Source organism: Mytilus edulis, chromosome 4 (genome assembly GCF_963676685.1).
Source record: "Mytilus edulis chromosome 4, xbMytEdul2.2, whole genome shotgun sequence".
In the NCBI taxonomy this organism is placed as follows: domain Eukaryota; kingdom Metazoa; phylum Mollusca; class Bivalvia; order Mytilida; family Mytilidae; genus Mytilus; species Mytilus edulis.
The window spans coordinates 4801594-4816165 of NC_092347.1; the positions used below are offsets into that span (position 1 = coordinate 4801594).

General features: G+C 33.1%; 1 protein-coding gene across 1 annotated transcript; it reads right to left on the minus strand.

The window, feature by feature from the left end:
- Positions 1-232: 232 nt before the first annotated feature.
- LOC139518636 (serine-enriched protein-like) lies at positions 233-985 on the minus strand. Its single transcript, XM_071310112.1, has one exon. It carries the CDS (start codon positions 983-985, stop codon positions 233-235), a length of 753 nt encoding a protein of 250 aa, XP_071166213.1.
- Positions 986-14572: the final 13587 nt, after the last annotated feature.

Genomic DNA, 14572 nt, shown 5'->3' on the forward strand with positions numbered 1-14572 from the left:
AATACTTATGATGTCTGTGGCTATAAAACAGTTAAAGACCAGCTGATTACGAAAACTGTTTGACAATGACTTTAATACAACGTATTTTTAATATTCAACGCTGAAGTACAACATATTTTTTATATTCATTAAAAAAGTATAAACTAATTTGTAAAGAATTATCATATATTTATTCCACAAAAAGCACTTTTTATCAACATTGTTAGCACTATAATATATTGTTCGCAATGATTTAAACAACAGTCTCTCTTCTTTTCAGTGGATTCACTTCTTTTATAAGTATGCTCTTAATCTCCTTTGCAGCATGGTGACCCGAATATCTATCGGTTTCGTTCTGGAGTATTGGTCTGTTGGTTGCTGTAGTAGAGCAACGTCTCAAATACCCCCAGCATGCATCACTTAACTCTGGAACATCAAATTCTTCAGCAGCACATGTCATTCCAACAACTGTAGTCACGTCCATAACAACACTTCCTGTGTGTACAAAGTTGATGAATTGTCTAAACACATCAATGTCGTAGTTATGTATTGGTATGTTTTGGTTGTCGTTTTTCTTTGTTTTTTTCTGAATCTGTGGACTATTCTGCTGTATCATCATTTCTTGAAGTACTTTACTTCTTGACCCAATGACTGCCTTTAAACCATGAACAAGGAAGCGTTGTGGTCCAATTTCAAATGTAACATCACAAAGTTGTGGCATAGACAAAATGTACTTTATATTGTTGACTACTGTTTCTGTATTGGTCACGTGCATCGTATCACCAGGATCTTCAAGGTTATCCAAATCATCACCTTCATCGTCACTTTCACTTGAAATATCATTTTCTGAAGATGAACCGCTGTTGCAGTTATCTGATTCACCGCCCGATGCTGACAAACTGGGTTCCGAGTCGGATACAAATACTGGAGAGTCATAACCAGAAGATGACTCTTCTTCAAGGTCATCCAAGTTCAACAAAGGTACTCTGTCTGCTAAGAAGTTCATAGTTATAATGTATTTCGTTCTTTTCAAAATGCTTTATGATATCTAGAGACAAAACGGAATTATTATATATGCAAAGTATTTTGACAAGTGAGTTTTGAAACTCTCACTCATTCAACTCATTAGATCAGCTTGGAGTAATAATTGACAGATACAAAAGAACTGTTTTGAAGCTTTGATTATACTTAATTTTAATCATTATTAATTATTAGTAATTAACATACTTTTTTTGTTTGCGTGATTACTTTGATTCAGGATTTTAAATAGAAACTAAAACTTAATTAGGATAATTGTTATCATGACATTAATTTTCAGTTGCACATTTTTACAACCATGTTCACTTTAAAATTTTACTTTTTTACATACTGTTTAAAGCGATATTGCAGCGAAATACAATCTTTGAATAAAAACATTAAAAAGATGTATGTCTTATGCAAGCAAAGAAGTTAGACTAATTTTAAAATATCTCTAATTGTTTCACTTAAAGATACAAAATATAAAATTTGACCAATTCTACTGGAATTTGATCGCTTAAGAGTTTTTCAATATATTACGAAGATGCCAAAATGAAAGAATATGTATCAAAAGGATCATATCATACATTTTTTTCACACTAGATCTTTGGTTTCGGTTTATAAATGTATTATTTAAATTTCACAGGGGTGGGAGTTATATGTGTTTTTTTTTCTCCTAAAAAATGTATTCTGATCCCAGTTAAAAAACATTGTGGTATAGATGACAACCAAAAAGTTCTGTTTGCAGCTTTCCCAATACCTTTATAGTGTTAAACATTGAAAAAAATATTTGATTGATATCGTTAAAAACTAAAAAACTATAAAAAAATTCTGACTCAGACATAAAAACATACCCCCTTCAATTTAAATGGTTGCTTAAATGTTCCGCCATTTGAATGAAGAAACTAGATATTCTATGTAAAGAATGCATAAAATCGGTAGTAAAACTTTATTATTTTATCGTGTTTGTCCATAGTAATTTAAAGCTAAGGAATTCCGAATAAAACAGTTTGGTTTCAAACACTTTAATTGGACAGCGGGGAAAACAATCAGAAAAAATAGACAGTGCAACACAAACTGAAAACTGAGCAATATAAACTCTTCTAAAATCAGGCAGGTACTTATATGTTCTTTAGCTGCAGGCAGGTACTTATATGTTCTTTAGCTCCAGGCAGGTACTTATATATGTTCTTTAGCTCCAGGCAGGTACTTATATGTTCTTTAGCTCCAGGCAGGTACTTATATGTTCTTTAGCTCCAGGCAGGTACTTATATGTTCTTAAGCTCCAGGCAGGTACTAATATGTTCTTAAGCTCCAGGCAGGTACTTATATGTTCTTAAGCTCCAGGCAGGTACTTATATGTTCTTTAGCTCCAGGCAGGTACTTATATGTTCTTTAGCTGCAGGCAGGTACTTATATGTTCTAAAACTCCAGGCAGGTACTTATATGTTCTTAAGCTCCAGGCAGGTACTTGTATGTTCTTAAGCTTCAGGCAGGTACTTATATGTTCTTAAGCTGCAGGCAGGTACTTATATGTTCTTTAGCTGCAGGCAGGTACTTATATGTTCTTTAGCTGCAGGCAGGTACTTATATGTACTTTAGCTGCAGGCAGGTACTTATATGTTCTTAAGCTCCAGACAGGTACTTATATGTTCTTTAGCTGCAGGCAGGTACTTATATGTTGTTTAGCTGCAGGCAGGTACTTATATGATCTTTAGCTGCAGGCAGGTACTTATATGTTCTTTAGCTGCAGGCAGGTACTTATATGTTCTTAAGCTCCAGACAGGTACTTATATGTTCTTTAGCTGCAGGCAGGTACTTATATGTTCTTTAGCTGCAGGCAGGTACTTATATGTTCTTTAGCTGCAGGCAGGTACTTATATGTTCTTAAGCTCCAGACAGGTACTTATATGTTCTTTAGCTGCAGGCAGGTACTTATATGTTCTTAAGCTCCAGACAGGTACTTATATGTTCTTTAGCTGCAGGCAGGTACTTATATGTTCTTTAGCTGCAGGCAGGTACATATATGTTCTTTAGCTCCAGGCAGGTACTTATATGTTCTTTAGCTCCAGGCAGGTACTTATATGTTCTTTAGCTGCAGGCAGGTACTTATATGTTCTTTAGCTGCAGGCAGGTACTTATATGTTCTTAAGCTCCAGACAGGTACTTATATGTTCTTAAGCTGCAGGCAGGTACTTATATGTTTAGCTCCAGGCAGGTACTTATATGTTCTTTAGCTCCAGGCAGGTACTTATATGTTCTTAAGCTCCAGACAGGTACTTATATGTTCTTTAGCTCCAGGCAGGTACTTATATGTTCTTTAGCTCCAGGCAGGTACTTATATGTTCTTTAGCTGCAGGCAGGTACTTATATGTTCTTTAGCTGCAGGCAGGTACTTATATGTTCTTTAGCTGCAGGCAGGTACTTATATGTTCTTAAGCTGCAGATAATTTCCTCTATGCCGATGATCTACTCATAATGCTACCCACATGTTATATTATATTTTCTAATTTGGAAAGACACCATACTATCTTTGCTATCATGATCAAAGTTTTTAGAATTCCATCAATCACTTGTCATGAAAACAAGCTAGATAAATCAGAGATAGAACAGCCTTATTTAGATTTGTCTAGATTTATAATAGTCCATTGTATACGTTATAATCACTTCTGATGTATGAGTATTATTTCTTTAAATCACAACTACATGTTATTTCCATCACAGTAATGGCCTCTTAACCCGTCAGAGTAATATATTCCTACGCCAGACGTCTATGTAACTTAGAATTAGATGTATACAAATCCATATTTCATCTTGGATGGTTTAATTTTGTTTTCTTAGACTAACAAACAATATTATGCCTTATTCTTAAATACATTTTTATCTCATTTAAAAAAATCAGTTGAAAAGTAGATAATCTAAAAGTAGGTTAATAGCATTTACGAGAATGATGATAACAAACTTTAATTTCCTCTTAACGAGTTTTAACTTGTCTCGTCTCTCAAACAAAAGTCTTATTGGATAAAAAAAGAAAAAAGGAAAAAAGGAAAAAAGTGTAACTTGAATTGCACTACTATTCCCCCATTTCGTTTTATTTTGAAACCCCACAAGCTTATCTCTATGGCTATGGTTTTATAAGATTTGCACAGTTTCACCTATAAACGAAAAAAAACCCTCAAAAACACACCAAAAGAAACAGACATCGCTAACGAGATTCAGTTAAGAAAAGCTGGATAATTTTGGATGATTTCCATACATTTTGACATTGTATTCGCATACATTATATACGAATACCCCCATCGAAAAAAAAAGACTTTCTTAAGGAATCATTTAGTATATTATCATAATTTTGATGAATGTTATGCATTTTCCAGTCGCTTATGATTGTGACTTCTTATCCACTTTCCGCATGAAGACATATTTCTCGAATCACACTGGTCGGCGTGTGATATGAAATAGTGTTTCGAAAAAATCCAACGATTTGGTTGCCAGGTTTTGCAATGTGTGTTTGAAATTGCGACATTTACACTGGCTACTGAGTAACTCTTTATGTCAATGACGACTTTCAAAGGTCATGCACATGTCTATGGTGGCCGGTTAAGGCCATTTCGCGTTTTCGCCCTTTATATTATAAAGGGTGAAAACGCGAAATTGCGAAGTCGAAAACGCGAAGTCGAAAACGCAAAATCGCGAAGTCGATAACGCGAAAAGGCGAAATATTTCTTTCCGATTTCGCGTTTTCGACTTCGCGAAAATGCGAAATGGGGTTAACCAGCCACCATCATTTCCCCCTTAACAATGGAGATTCTTCAATAACATACAAAACACTATCCTGTTTCACATGGAACTATAAAGCGTCTACAAACAATAGAAATATATGATGTTTAGAGTAGTCTGGGTTTAGAGTAGTCTGGGTTTCTGAAAATTTTGTCTCAAGCGAACTAGTATATGAAGTGAATCGGTTATATTACACCAGGACAGTGATAATTTCTGCATTTAAAGAAGAAATACGCTTAACAACTTATGAAAACTAGAAATTGATATCAAATATCATTATTTATTTCAATGATAGTTATAAACTCGCCATAGGCTCGTTTATTATTATATTGAAATTAAACAACTCGAGTCAATATCAAGCGATATCAAATCCTCCATCGTTATGAGACCAAACAGTATCAATAGAACTAGATATCAATCATGAAAATTAAATAACATTTAATTTCAGCATCAAACGTCCTGAAGACAGCAACATGTATATATTTCTATGACTTGCTTTGATGGTAGCAATCTGCGTGTTAGATAGTTTTAGCTAGATTCCTACAGAGTAATATATTTTATAAGTATCATGTTTTGAATACCAGAAAAAATCTGAATTCAAATTAAAAAGAGTGTTTTTTCCCTGTAACATTGAATAATTAAAAAGTCATTTTGCGTGTTTTTCTTTAAAAGATTTGAATGAAGTAATTGTAGCTGGACTTCGATCAATCATTCAATTACTTGTATATTTTCTCTACAGTTTTTCATATCTTATCATCTTAACTTGTTTATAATTCTAATATGGTATTCTATGATCCTTGTAGTTGTGCCTTATAGTAAAGGCATGATTGTATTGGCTTTATTTGACCTTGATGTCCATGATACACCTTAAAGTATAGGAATAAATCTGGTCGATTTGTTTGACCCTATGATAGAGTACAGACAAATCATAGAAACAGTATGACTATCTATATTTTCTATGCAATTACAGTTTTTGTATGATTCAGTAATATTGATAGATCATCTTTCTTCCCAGATTTTGATTTGGGTTATTCTGTGACTCACGTGCATCTTCTAATGCAAGTAAATATTTGTTCCTATTGATCTATGGCTGGTTCTTAACCTTAGTTTTCTCGTATTTCTTAAGTCATTATTTTAATAGTTCAAATAAAATTGGATAGTTTGATAGAGCTAATAAAAAGTTCTTTATAGTTATTGTTGATACAGTGTGCAACCTTATGTAACCATAAATAGTCTGAGATTAGCCTATAAAACCACGCGAGCTTTAAATAAGAATTTATATTAAAACAGTTAAGGCTAGAAAGATAAATATCTTTATAAAATTTCGTTCATTTATTAGAATGACGTTTAATTTTGAAAACCGGCAAATGGCATTGCATTTTACTGCTACAATTTGATTGTTTTTATCAAAACATTCACTGATCATAGTTATTACCGGTTAGCAATTCTTGTCATCATTTGATTTAAAATTTGGTGTTCAAGTTTCTTTCAATGGTGACTGAGTTGTTGAACTAGTTCATGTAAAACGACTATTAGCATGTTAACACTGAGGTTATGTGTTCGAACACCATAGTGGTAGGTGAATTCAGCTAGTTTTACTACTTCCTGAATGTGGCTTTAAATACTATTAATCAATCAATCAATACATTTTCATTTAAATCAAAGTTTTCCTGATCGAGAAATATCTAGAGGCAAACAATGTTGACCCGTTAAGGTAACACAACTACAGAAAAAAGTTGAATGACGGATTAATCTTTACAATAAAGCATCTCTTATGTAAGGATACATATTCTCCCCCTTCTGAACACGTCAACCCCAGTAAGGATACATATTCTCCCCCTTCTGAACACGTCAACTCCAGTAAGGATACATATTCTCCCCCTTCTGAACACGTCAACCCCAGTAAGGATACATATTCTCCCCCTTCTGAACACGTCAACTCCAGTAAGGATACATATTCTCCCCCTTCTGAACACGTCAACTCCAGTAAGGATACATATTCTCCCCCTTCTGAACACGTCAACTCTAATAAGGATACATATTCTCCCCCTTCTGAACACGTCAACTCTAGTAAGGATACATATTCTCCCCCTTCTGAACACGTCAACTCCAGTAAGGATACATATTCTCCCCCTTCTGAACACGTCAACTCCAGTAGGATACATATTCTCCCCCTTCTGAACACGTCAACTCCAATAAGGAAACATATTCTCCCCCTTCTGAACACGTCAACTCCAGTAAGGATACATATTCTCCCCCTTCTGAACACGTCAACTCCAATAAGGATACATATTCTCCCCCTTCTGAACACGTCAACTCCAGTAAGGATACATATTCTCCCCCTTCTGAACACGTCAACTCTAGTAAGGATACATATTCTCCCCTTCTGAACACGTCAACTCTAGTAAGGATACATATTCTCCCCCTTCTGAACACGTCAACTCCAGTAAGGATACATATTCTCTCCCTCCATAACACGTCAACTCCAGATTTTTGTGAGAATCTTTGCTTTTTCTATGGAGATATCAGTTCTTTCTCGACTTTTGAGTTTTAAATGTCCCGTTATAAATATGTCCCGTCTATTTTTCAAGTGATCATTATATGGCGAAGTTCAATTGATTAAGTAGTTCTTCTATTATGGCTTGACCAATATTTTGAAAGGTTTATATCAAAGGTTAAAATCCTTGCCAAAATTGGAGAACGTTTTCAATTACTATAGTTCAACTTTGATCTGAACCTTTTGAAAGCAGTGAATTCTCGAGGGAACTGAATGCTATCTCAGATTAATTATTATAATTGATTTATTGTAAGTAACTTAACGTTCAGCGACAAATATATTTCATGTCTATTCAGGACGAACAATCCTACAGATTTTCCTTACTGTTTACAAAAAGCAAATATTTAGATTACATGTCGCTTACATCCTAAATTAAACTTGCATGCGATTCTAATCATGATGTCATTAGTTCCACATACGAAGAAAAGTTATGATGGATGGAAATATATGGAGCCATTTGATTTACGATTGATATCGTATTTAAGAGATTTTTTTGTTTATTTAGTTAAGAGATTGATTGTTCGCCTAAATGTTTATATTGTACATTAAAACAAACATAAAAGAATCAGTGGGTCATTATAATGTTCAGAACTATTATCATCAATGTCAGTTAGGCCACCAAGATAAAAGACTTCCATAACGATATAAAATCGGAATCAATAAGTTTTGATTTGGTACTAATATTCTTCTGGGAGTATACCACCTTATTAAATTATTACGTAAATAGTCAAACCGGGAATAAACACTGGAACAATTCCGGTAATAACTGTAGCAATTTATACGTCAACTTTAGGGGAATAAAAAAACTATTGACTCTTAATAACTCCCGCAACTGATTAGGTTACCAAGGGTATACTTGTTGATCAGCGGTACCACTTATATTTCTTCAAACTAAGTATAAATATTCGACTAAAATCAAGGATGCTAGAGTACAATATTAAAACCGAATTCTTGTAAACTCATACTGTAATTTGGATTACTTGAACTTCTGTTTCCTTCCGGGTATACGTATTGATAAGAACATTAATTTAAGCATTGTTTATAGAATATTATGTGCAATCAACGGAAATAAGATTCAAACTCCCTTAAGCACAGTTGTGATCAGTCATTCCCCCCCCCCCCCCTTTTTTTTTTCTTTTTTAAAGGAGATTTTATCTCTCTTATGTGTTTGTCTTTCTTTGAATTACTAACTTTTACGCACTTTACTTTTCCATGAGGTAACAATTATTTCAGCAAGTAGTTTTAGCCTACTTTCTACTGGCATAGTTCATGATGTAATAAACAGAAAAATCTAAATTTGCAAGTTGAATCTTTCTAAAAAGGTACGGAGGCTTCAGAATATCCTACATCAAGTCAACAAGAAGCTATACTTGTTAATCGGATGTTGAATACACATACTATAATTTAATATTTTCTTCTGTGCGGGACATGTTCCTAATTCTATGTCTAATTCTAACCAATCGAATCTTAGCCACACTATCCTATGTACGCCAACCATTCATAAGCTGTAGTAGTTATGATGTACTTTTAAGTTGGCGCGAATAAAGAATGAAACTAATAACTTGGCATCGTAAATTAATGCGAAAAAAAAGCAATAACCGTTACAGTTTGAAGCAAAACTAAATTTACCTTTTTTTTGAATTTCTGTATAGTTTGATCTGGGAATTGCCAATGATCGCGTCTTTCTGTACTGATGACGCCGTTGCATAAAATCAAATCTTCTATTCTTGAAGTGCAGTCGCCGAATTAAAGTTGGACAATTTGATGTTGATGGTTAATGTTTGATAATTCTTCACTTTATTGAGACTCGAGATTATTAAGATCTTACTTTGACTACTACGGGGATTTTAGAAGTCATTGACAATCCAATATTTGATTTAAGGTCTAGTACGTGCGATTCGATGCTTGAGTACTTTTAGATATAGGAAGATGTGGTATGAGTGTCAATGAGACAACTCTCCATCCAAATAACAATTTATAAAAGTAAACCATTATAGGTCAATGTACGGCCTTCAACACAGAGCCTTGGCTCACACCGAACAATTTTAGCATGCATTACATATTGTGTCGTTGTTATTAAAGTTAGCCAGACATGATAACCATTTGGCTATTGTCGTGGATTTGGATGTATTTTACCCTAGGTGATGTTCACTCCTGGTGGCTACTTTCAGTGTCAGATTAACACGACGAAAACCAGGAGCATGTTGCCTATAAGCAGTCATAGATAACAACAAAAAGCATGGTTCGGACCAAAGTCACGAGACAGTGAGATAGCGATCCATTATCAAACACGATGTATGTATACAAGGCCTTCGAATGTCTTCGAACATCCATCTACCCAGCCAAACTAGGTTTGAGAGTGCATGCATCTCCGGATCGCGAACAGTATACATACAGGTTATTGGCCGTCCCATTAAGGAATACATCAATAACCCAAATATCATTTTCATTGCATGATGATACTTAAACGACTTTCTTATTTATTTCTGTGTCACATCATGATAAAAAAAGGTTTTAGATTTTCTATTTGATTTTCATTTTTTACTATTCTTGAATATGGCGAATAACACTGTTAAGATCTCTGATGGCATGAAAGTTGAGATGTATCTGCTTTCTCATCAAATGAAATTGCAACCGTAGACGCCATCTATATTAAATTTATTAAATAAGTGATACAATGTATTCGTCTATTATATAGTTTATACACATTCGTCTCCCCTATTCATTTTTTAAATATATTATCTACTAACAATTCTTATTTAGGCAGACTGAAGTTGTTAAAAATATGAACATGCTTTGTCAATGATCAACTATGACAAAGTCGCAATTTCTAACTAAAACGTGATTAAAAAAATCCCTTTCACCTGGTCACTTTTCGGTTTACCGGTGTAGGCCCCTTATGTCACCTGGTCACTATTCTGTTTACCGTTGTAGGCCCCTTATAAGCACACTAATCATTTGAGTTGCCTGTCCCGGTTTATATCTGCTGTTTTGGTTTTTTAAAATATCTTTAAGTCTGCCGAAATCTGCAAACATGTTTGTAAATTAAAAACAATCGTTTTAAATCATATTAGTCACGAGTGGGCCGAGACGCCAAGTCCTTATGACGGGGAAGCCTAAAACAATATTTGCATGCAGTTTTGTAAACTTTTAGTGCCAAGATTAAAATTTCCCCAAAAGAATGATCAATTAGGAACTTAGTTGATACATTGGCTATTGAATTACCATGGTATTAAATGGATTGGAAATATTTGTATCGGTTCTAAACATAGTTACCACTATTACATATTTGTGTGAACAAAACGCTTGTTAACTCAACAAGTTGATTAGAATGCCTTGTTTGGAATTCTCTATGTTCTGTCAATAAAGATCAGGAGAGGCGAAAAGTATACAGTTGAAGTCATCGATCATAAAATCATCTTCTGTCATAACATAATAGAGAAACTCAGATTACATCACTATGCTTGGATGAATAGTCTAATCTTTTTTTATTTTTAAATTGTTTCAATATATCATAATAAATGACGTGACATTTTAGAACTAATTTTGGAAAGAAAACGAATTTCTGAAGTTTAATTGATATGATATACGTCAAGTTTATATGAATTCGATTTCAGACAGTACATCAATCAGACCGTTAGTTTTCTCGTTTGAAATGTTTTACTTTTATAGCTTGCTATGCGGTAAAGGTTTTGCACACCGTTGAAGGTCGTACTATGACTTTTAATTGTAAACTTCTACTTCATGTGTTGGTATCTTATGGAGAGAGCTAGGTCTCATTGGCAGTCGTACATTATCTTTTTATTTTTATATTGTAGGAACTCAAAAGTTATTAAAGTCATATGATATTCAAATTAAAAACAATTTGAATATGCTTCTAATTGCTTACATAACTTAGTTTCAATTTTAAAAACGTGACTTTCTTTTAAAAGCCAATACTTTTAATTCATCAAAATATTTAGAAATGTACTTCCATTGAATTATTTCTTCCCAACCCCGTATTCACTGGTAGCTTATCCATATTCCGTGAGCTTAACCTCAAGACTTCTCGTTCGTTGCACAGTGCAATTGTGAAGGAAACCCCTAATTTAGATAATGTTAATTAATTCTGAAAGACATATTTTAATACACCCAAATTATTAAACAACTGTAATGACAAAATTAAATTTACAAAAAGAAACTCATGGAAAATGCATGTATCAACAACATTAAGCATCGCTCTTTTCATGTCTATCATCTCGGCTATTTATCACGTGCACCATGATTCTGTGTTGATTGGTTGTTGAAAGTCGGCAATAAAATGCGAAAGTTTTCAATGAACGAATGTTTTTTTTCTTCGATATAAATATGTGAAAAAAATAATGAAATCGTGCATAGAGGACTTAGTATAGAATATATATACATGTATTAATTTATCAATTTCCGAAACATTATAAATTCACATTTTTTTTAATCAAATAATGTTTGTAATGTATAACGAAGTTTTTTTCAAGCGACATCACAATTAATAAATCTTTCATTTTTGCCATATGATTTATAAATAAATGTTCCTGTAAAATCAATACACATAGTCCAACAGTTTTATCAACCCTTTTTGTTAGATTTATACAAGGATAATTCCAGTTTCACTGTTATTCTGTGAAGTGATTAGAAGTCTAAATGCAATCCATATTAAAATTCTGCATGTCAGTGCCAGCTGCTTCACTACAAATAAAAGTCCCAAAGGGATACATTAAACACGAACTTAAGCAATCGCTTTCTTGTAAGGTGATTATGCTAATGAGATAGACTTTGATATAGGAAATTTGATACGTAGCTTAACTTAGGAAATCAAAGCTTGAACAAAAAAAAACCCTGATTTTTTAAGTGGGTGGTATATAGTGACGGGAAAGCCGGTCTGTACGGAAGTCCATAGGGGACCTACAAAAAAATGATATTGTTATTACGAAATAAATATATCGAAATAACGATCTAATTATATTGAAATAACGATATATATATATCGAGATAACGATATAATATTATTTTTTTGTAGGTCCCCTATGGGCTTCAGTGGGTCTGTCCAACTTGGCCAGTTTGACAGAATTTTGAGAAACATTGACGGAATCTTACAAACATGATGTTCCTATGCATCTTATATATTATGTCTGCATCTAACACGACAAGGACGAAGTCTTAGTCAAACTAATGTACACATTTGTATCCGATCCACTTCTATGTGAATGAAACTTTTAAGATCTTTTACCACATACTACCATTGGATACCTGCTTATATGTTATTTTTCCGAATATATTTTTACTTATAAACGGACATAACAGCTCCTGCTGAACCTCTCATCATCATTTATTGACAATGATTGAAACTTCCTAGCATATATTAATATATTTTGTTGTGACATTGTGGACCACCTATTTTTTTTTTTTTTAATGTTAGTAAATTATGTTTTAGAATTTTCGGAGTATTTCAAAGACATAACCATTGCTTTATTATGGCGTGGGTTATAGTTTTGTGAGCTTTGTCACCTTATATCAAATGTAAGTAGTTTTGTGAGCTTTGTCACCTTATATCAAATGTAAGTAGTTTTGTGAGCTTTGTCACCTTATATCAAATATTAAGTAGTTTTCTGTAAATATCTGTTTTTATACAGCATCGTTTTAAATACATGTTATACAATATTGAAAAGCAACATCATAAATTCGTATTAATACAATCTGTATTTGAATTATATATATATGTTATCATAGTAACTAAATGTAATCAGGAACGATTGATGTTTGGACAGTTCAATGTGTACTATGTTATGGGGGACAGGAAACACAGTAAGTTTTAATCGTTCCGATGAAGTCGTCTTTGTATAAAGAAGTGTGAACTGTTGTCTTAATATCAACCATAAACCAAAAGACAAATAAAAAATCATATTTAAAAGGACACAATTCATTCATTCAAAAAAAAAAAAGGAAAAAATATAAACCAAAAAATTGTAGATTAATAATATTCTGCTGATAGAAAGTTTCAAATCATTATCAAAAGAGAAATAACTCGATAGTTTTACAATTCTCGACTTGAGCTATATCGTCAAACTATTATAGGCATTTCACAAAATTGATTGTGTATAAATTTATTTATCACTGATTTTTCGATTAAGTAGGTTAACTGCAAATGATTCAAAAACATAGAAATCATATTTTTTTTTTTATTAAAAATTACCCTGGGAAAAGTATATCCAACAGTCTATATATATATTGTTTTTCTGAAGAGGGGCATATAAACAAAGTCAACCGTATTATCAAAAATAAGCGGCTGCTCGATGAGGGGGATATTGTTTCCATTCATATGTCATCTCTCCAAAAATAACTAGCTGCTGCACATTCAGAAAAGAAAATACTTCAATAATTATTACATCAAATATATGATTATGGAGCACAGTAACTTAAAACATTAAGCATATCATGGATATTAGCATTTTTGTAGAGGTCCTGAAATCCGAAATGATGGAGATCCTGAAATATTCTAGGGATGCTCAGTGATTTATAGATACCGTAAATTCGCATTATAGAGTTATTGACATATTTCAGGAGCTCCTAATATACAAAACTTTTGACTTAATATGTACCTAATAGAAACAAATTGTTGAAAAAGACACGAGTCTTGGCTGTATGAAATTAAGATATACTAGTAATGAATCAAATGTTAATATTTGAATGGAATAACTTGAACATTTGAACTATGAAATACGTTCAAAGTAATGGATCATTACTGAGGAGTGGGGATAATAATCTCAACTGATATCTGATTTGTTAATTCTTGTTCAACTGAAAACCCTTTATGAGTAGTTCCCCTGAACGTGACTAAGTATCAAACTTATGTACTTTGCAAAGTTTTCAAGTCAATTGACCAAGACTGAGGGGGTGGATCGCTATGGAAATAAGATATGCCAAAGCATACAATCTGTACATCAAATAATGACTTTCCATTAGAGGTTTTCTTTATACTGACCTTATCACAAAATTTATCAATAACTCACCATTAATGGTTCCCCTCAAACTGACATAATCACAAACTTTATCAATGACTCACCAATAATGGTTCTCCCCAAACTGACAAAATCACAAACTGTATCAATGACTCATCATTAATGGTTCCCCTCACACTGACATTAACACAAACTATATCAGTAACTCACCATTAATGGTTCCCCTCAAACTGACATAATCAGACACTTTATCAATAATAACTCACCA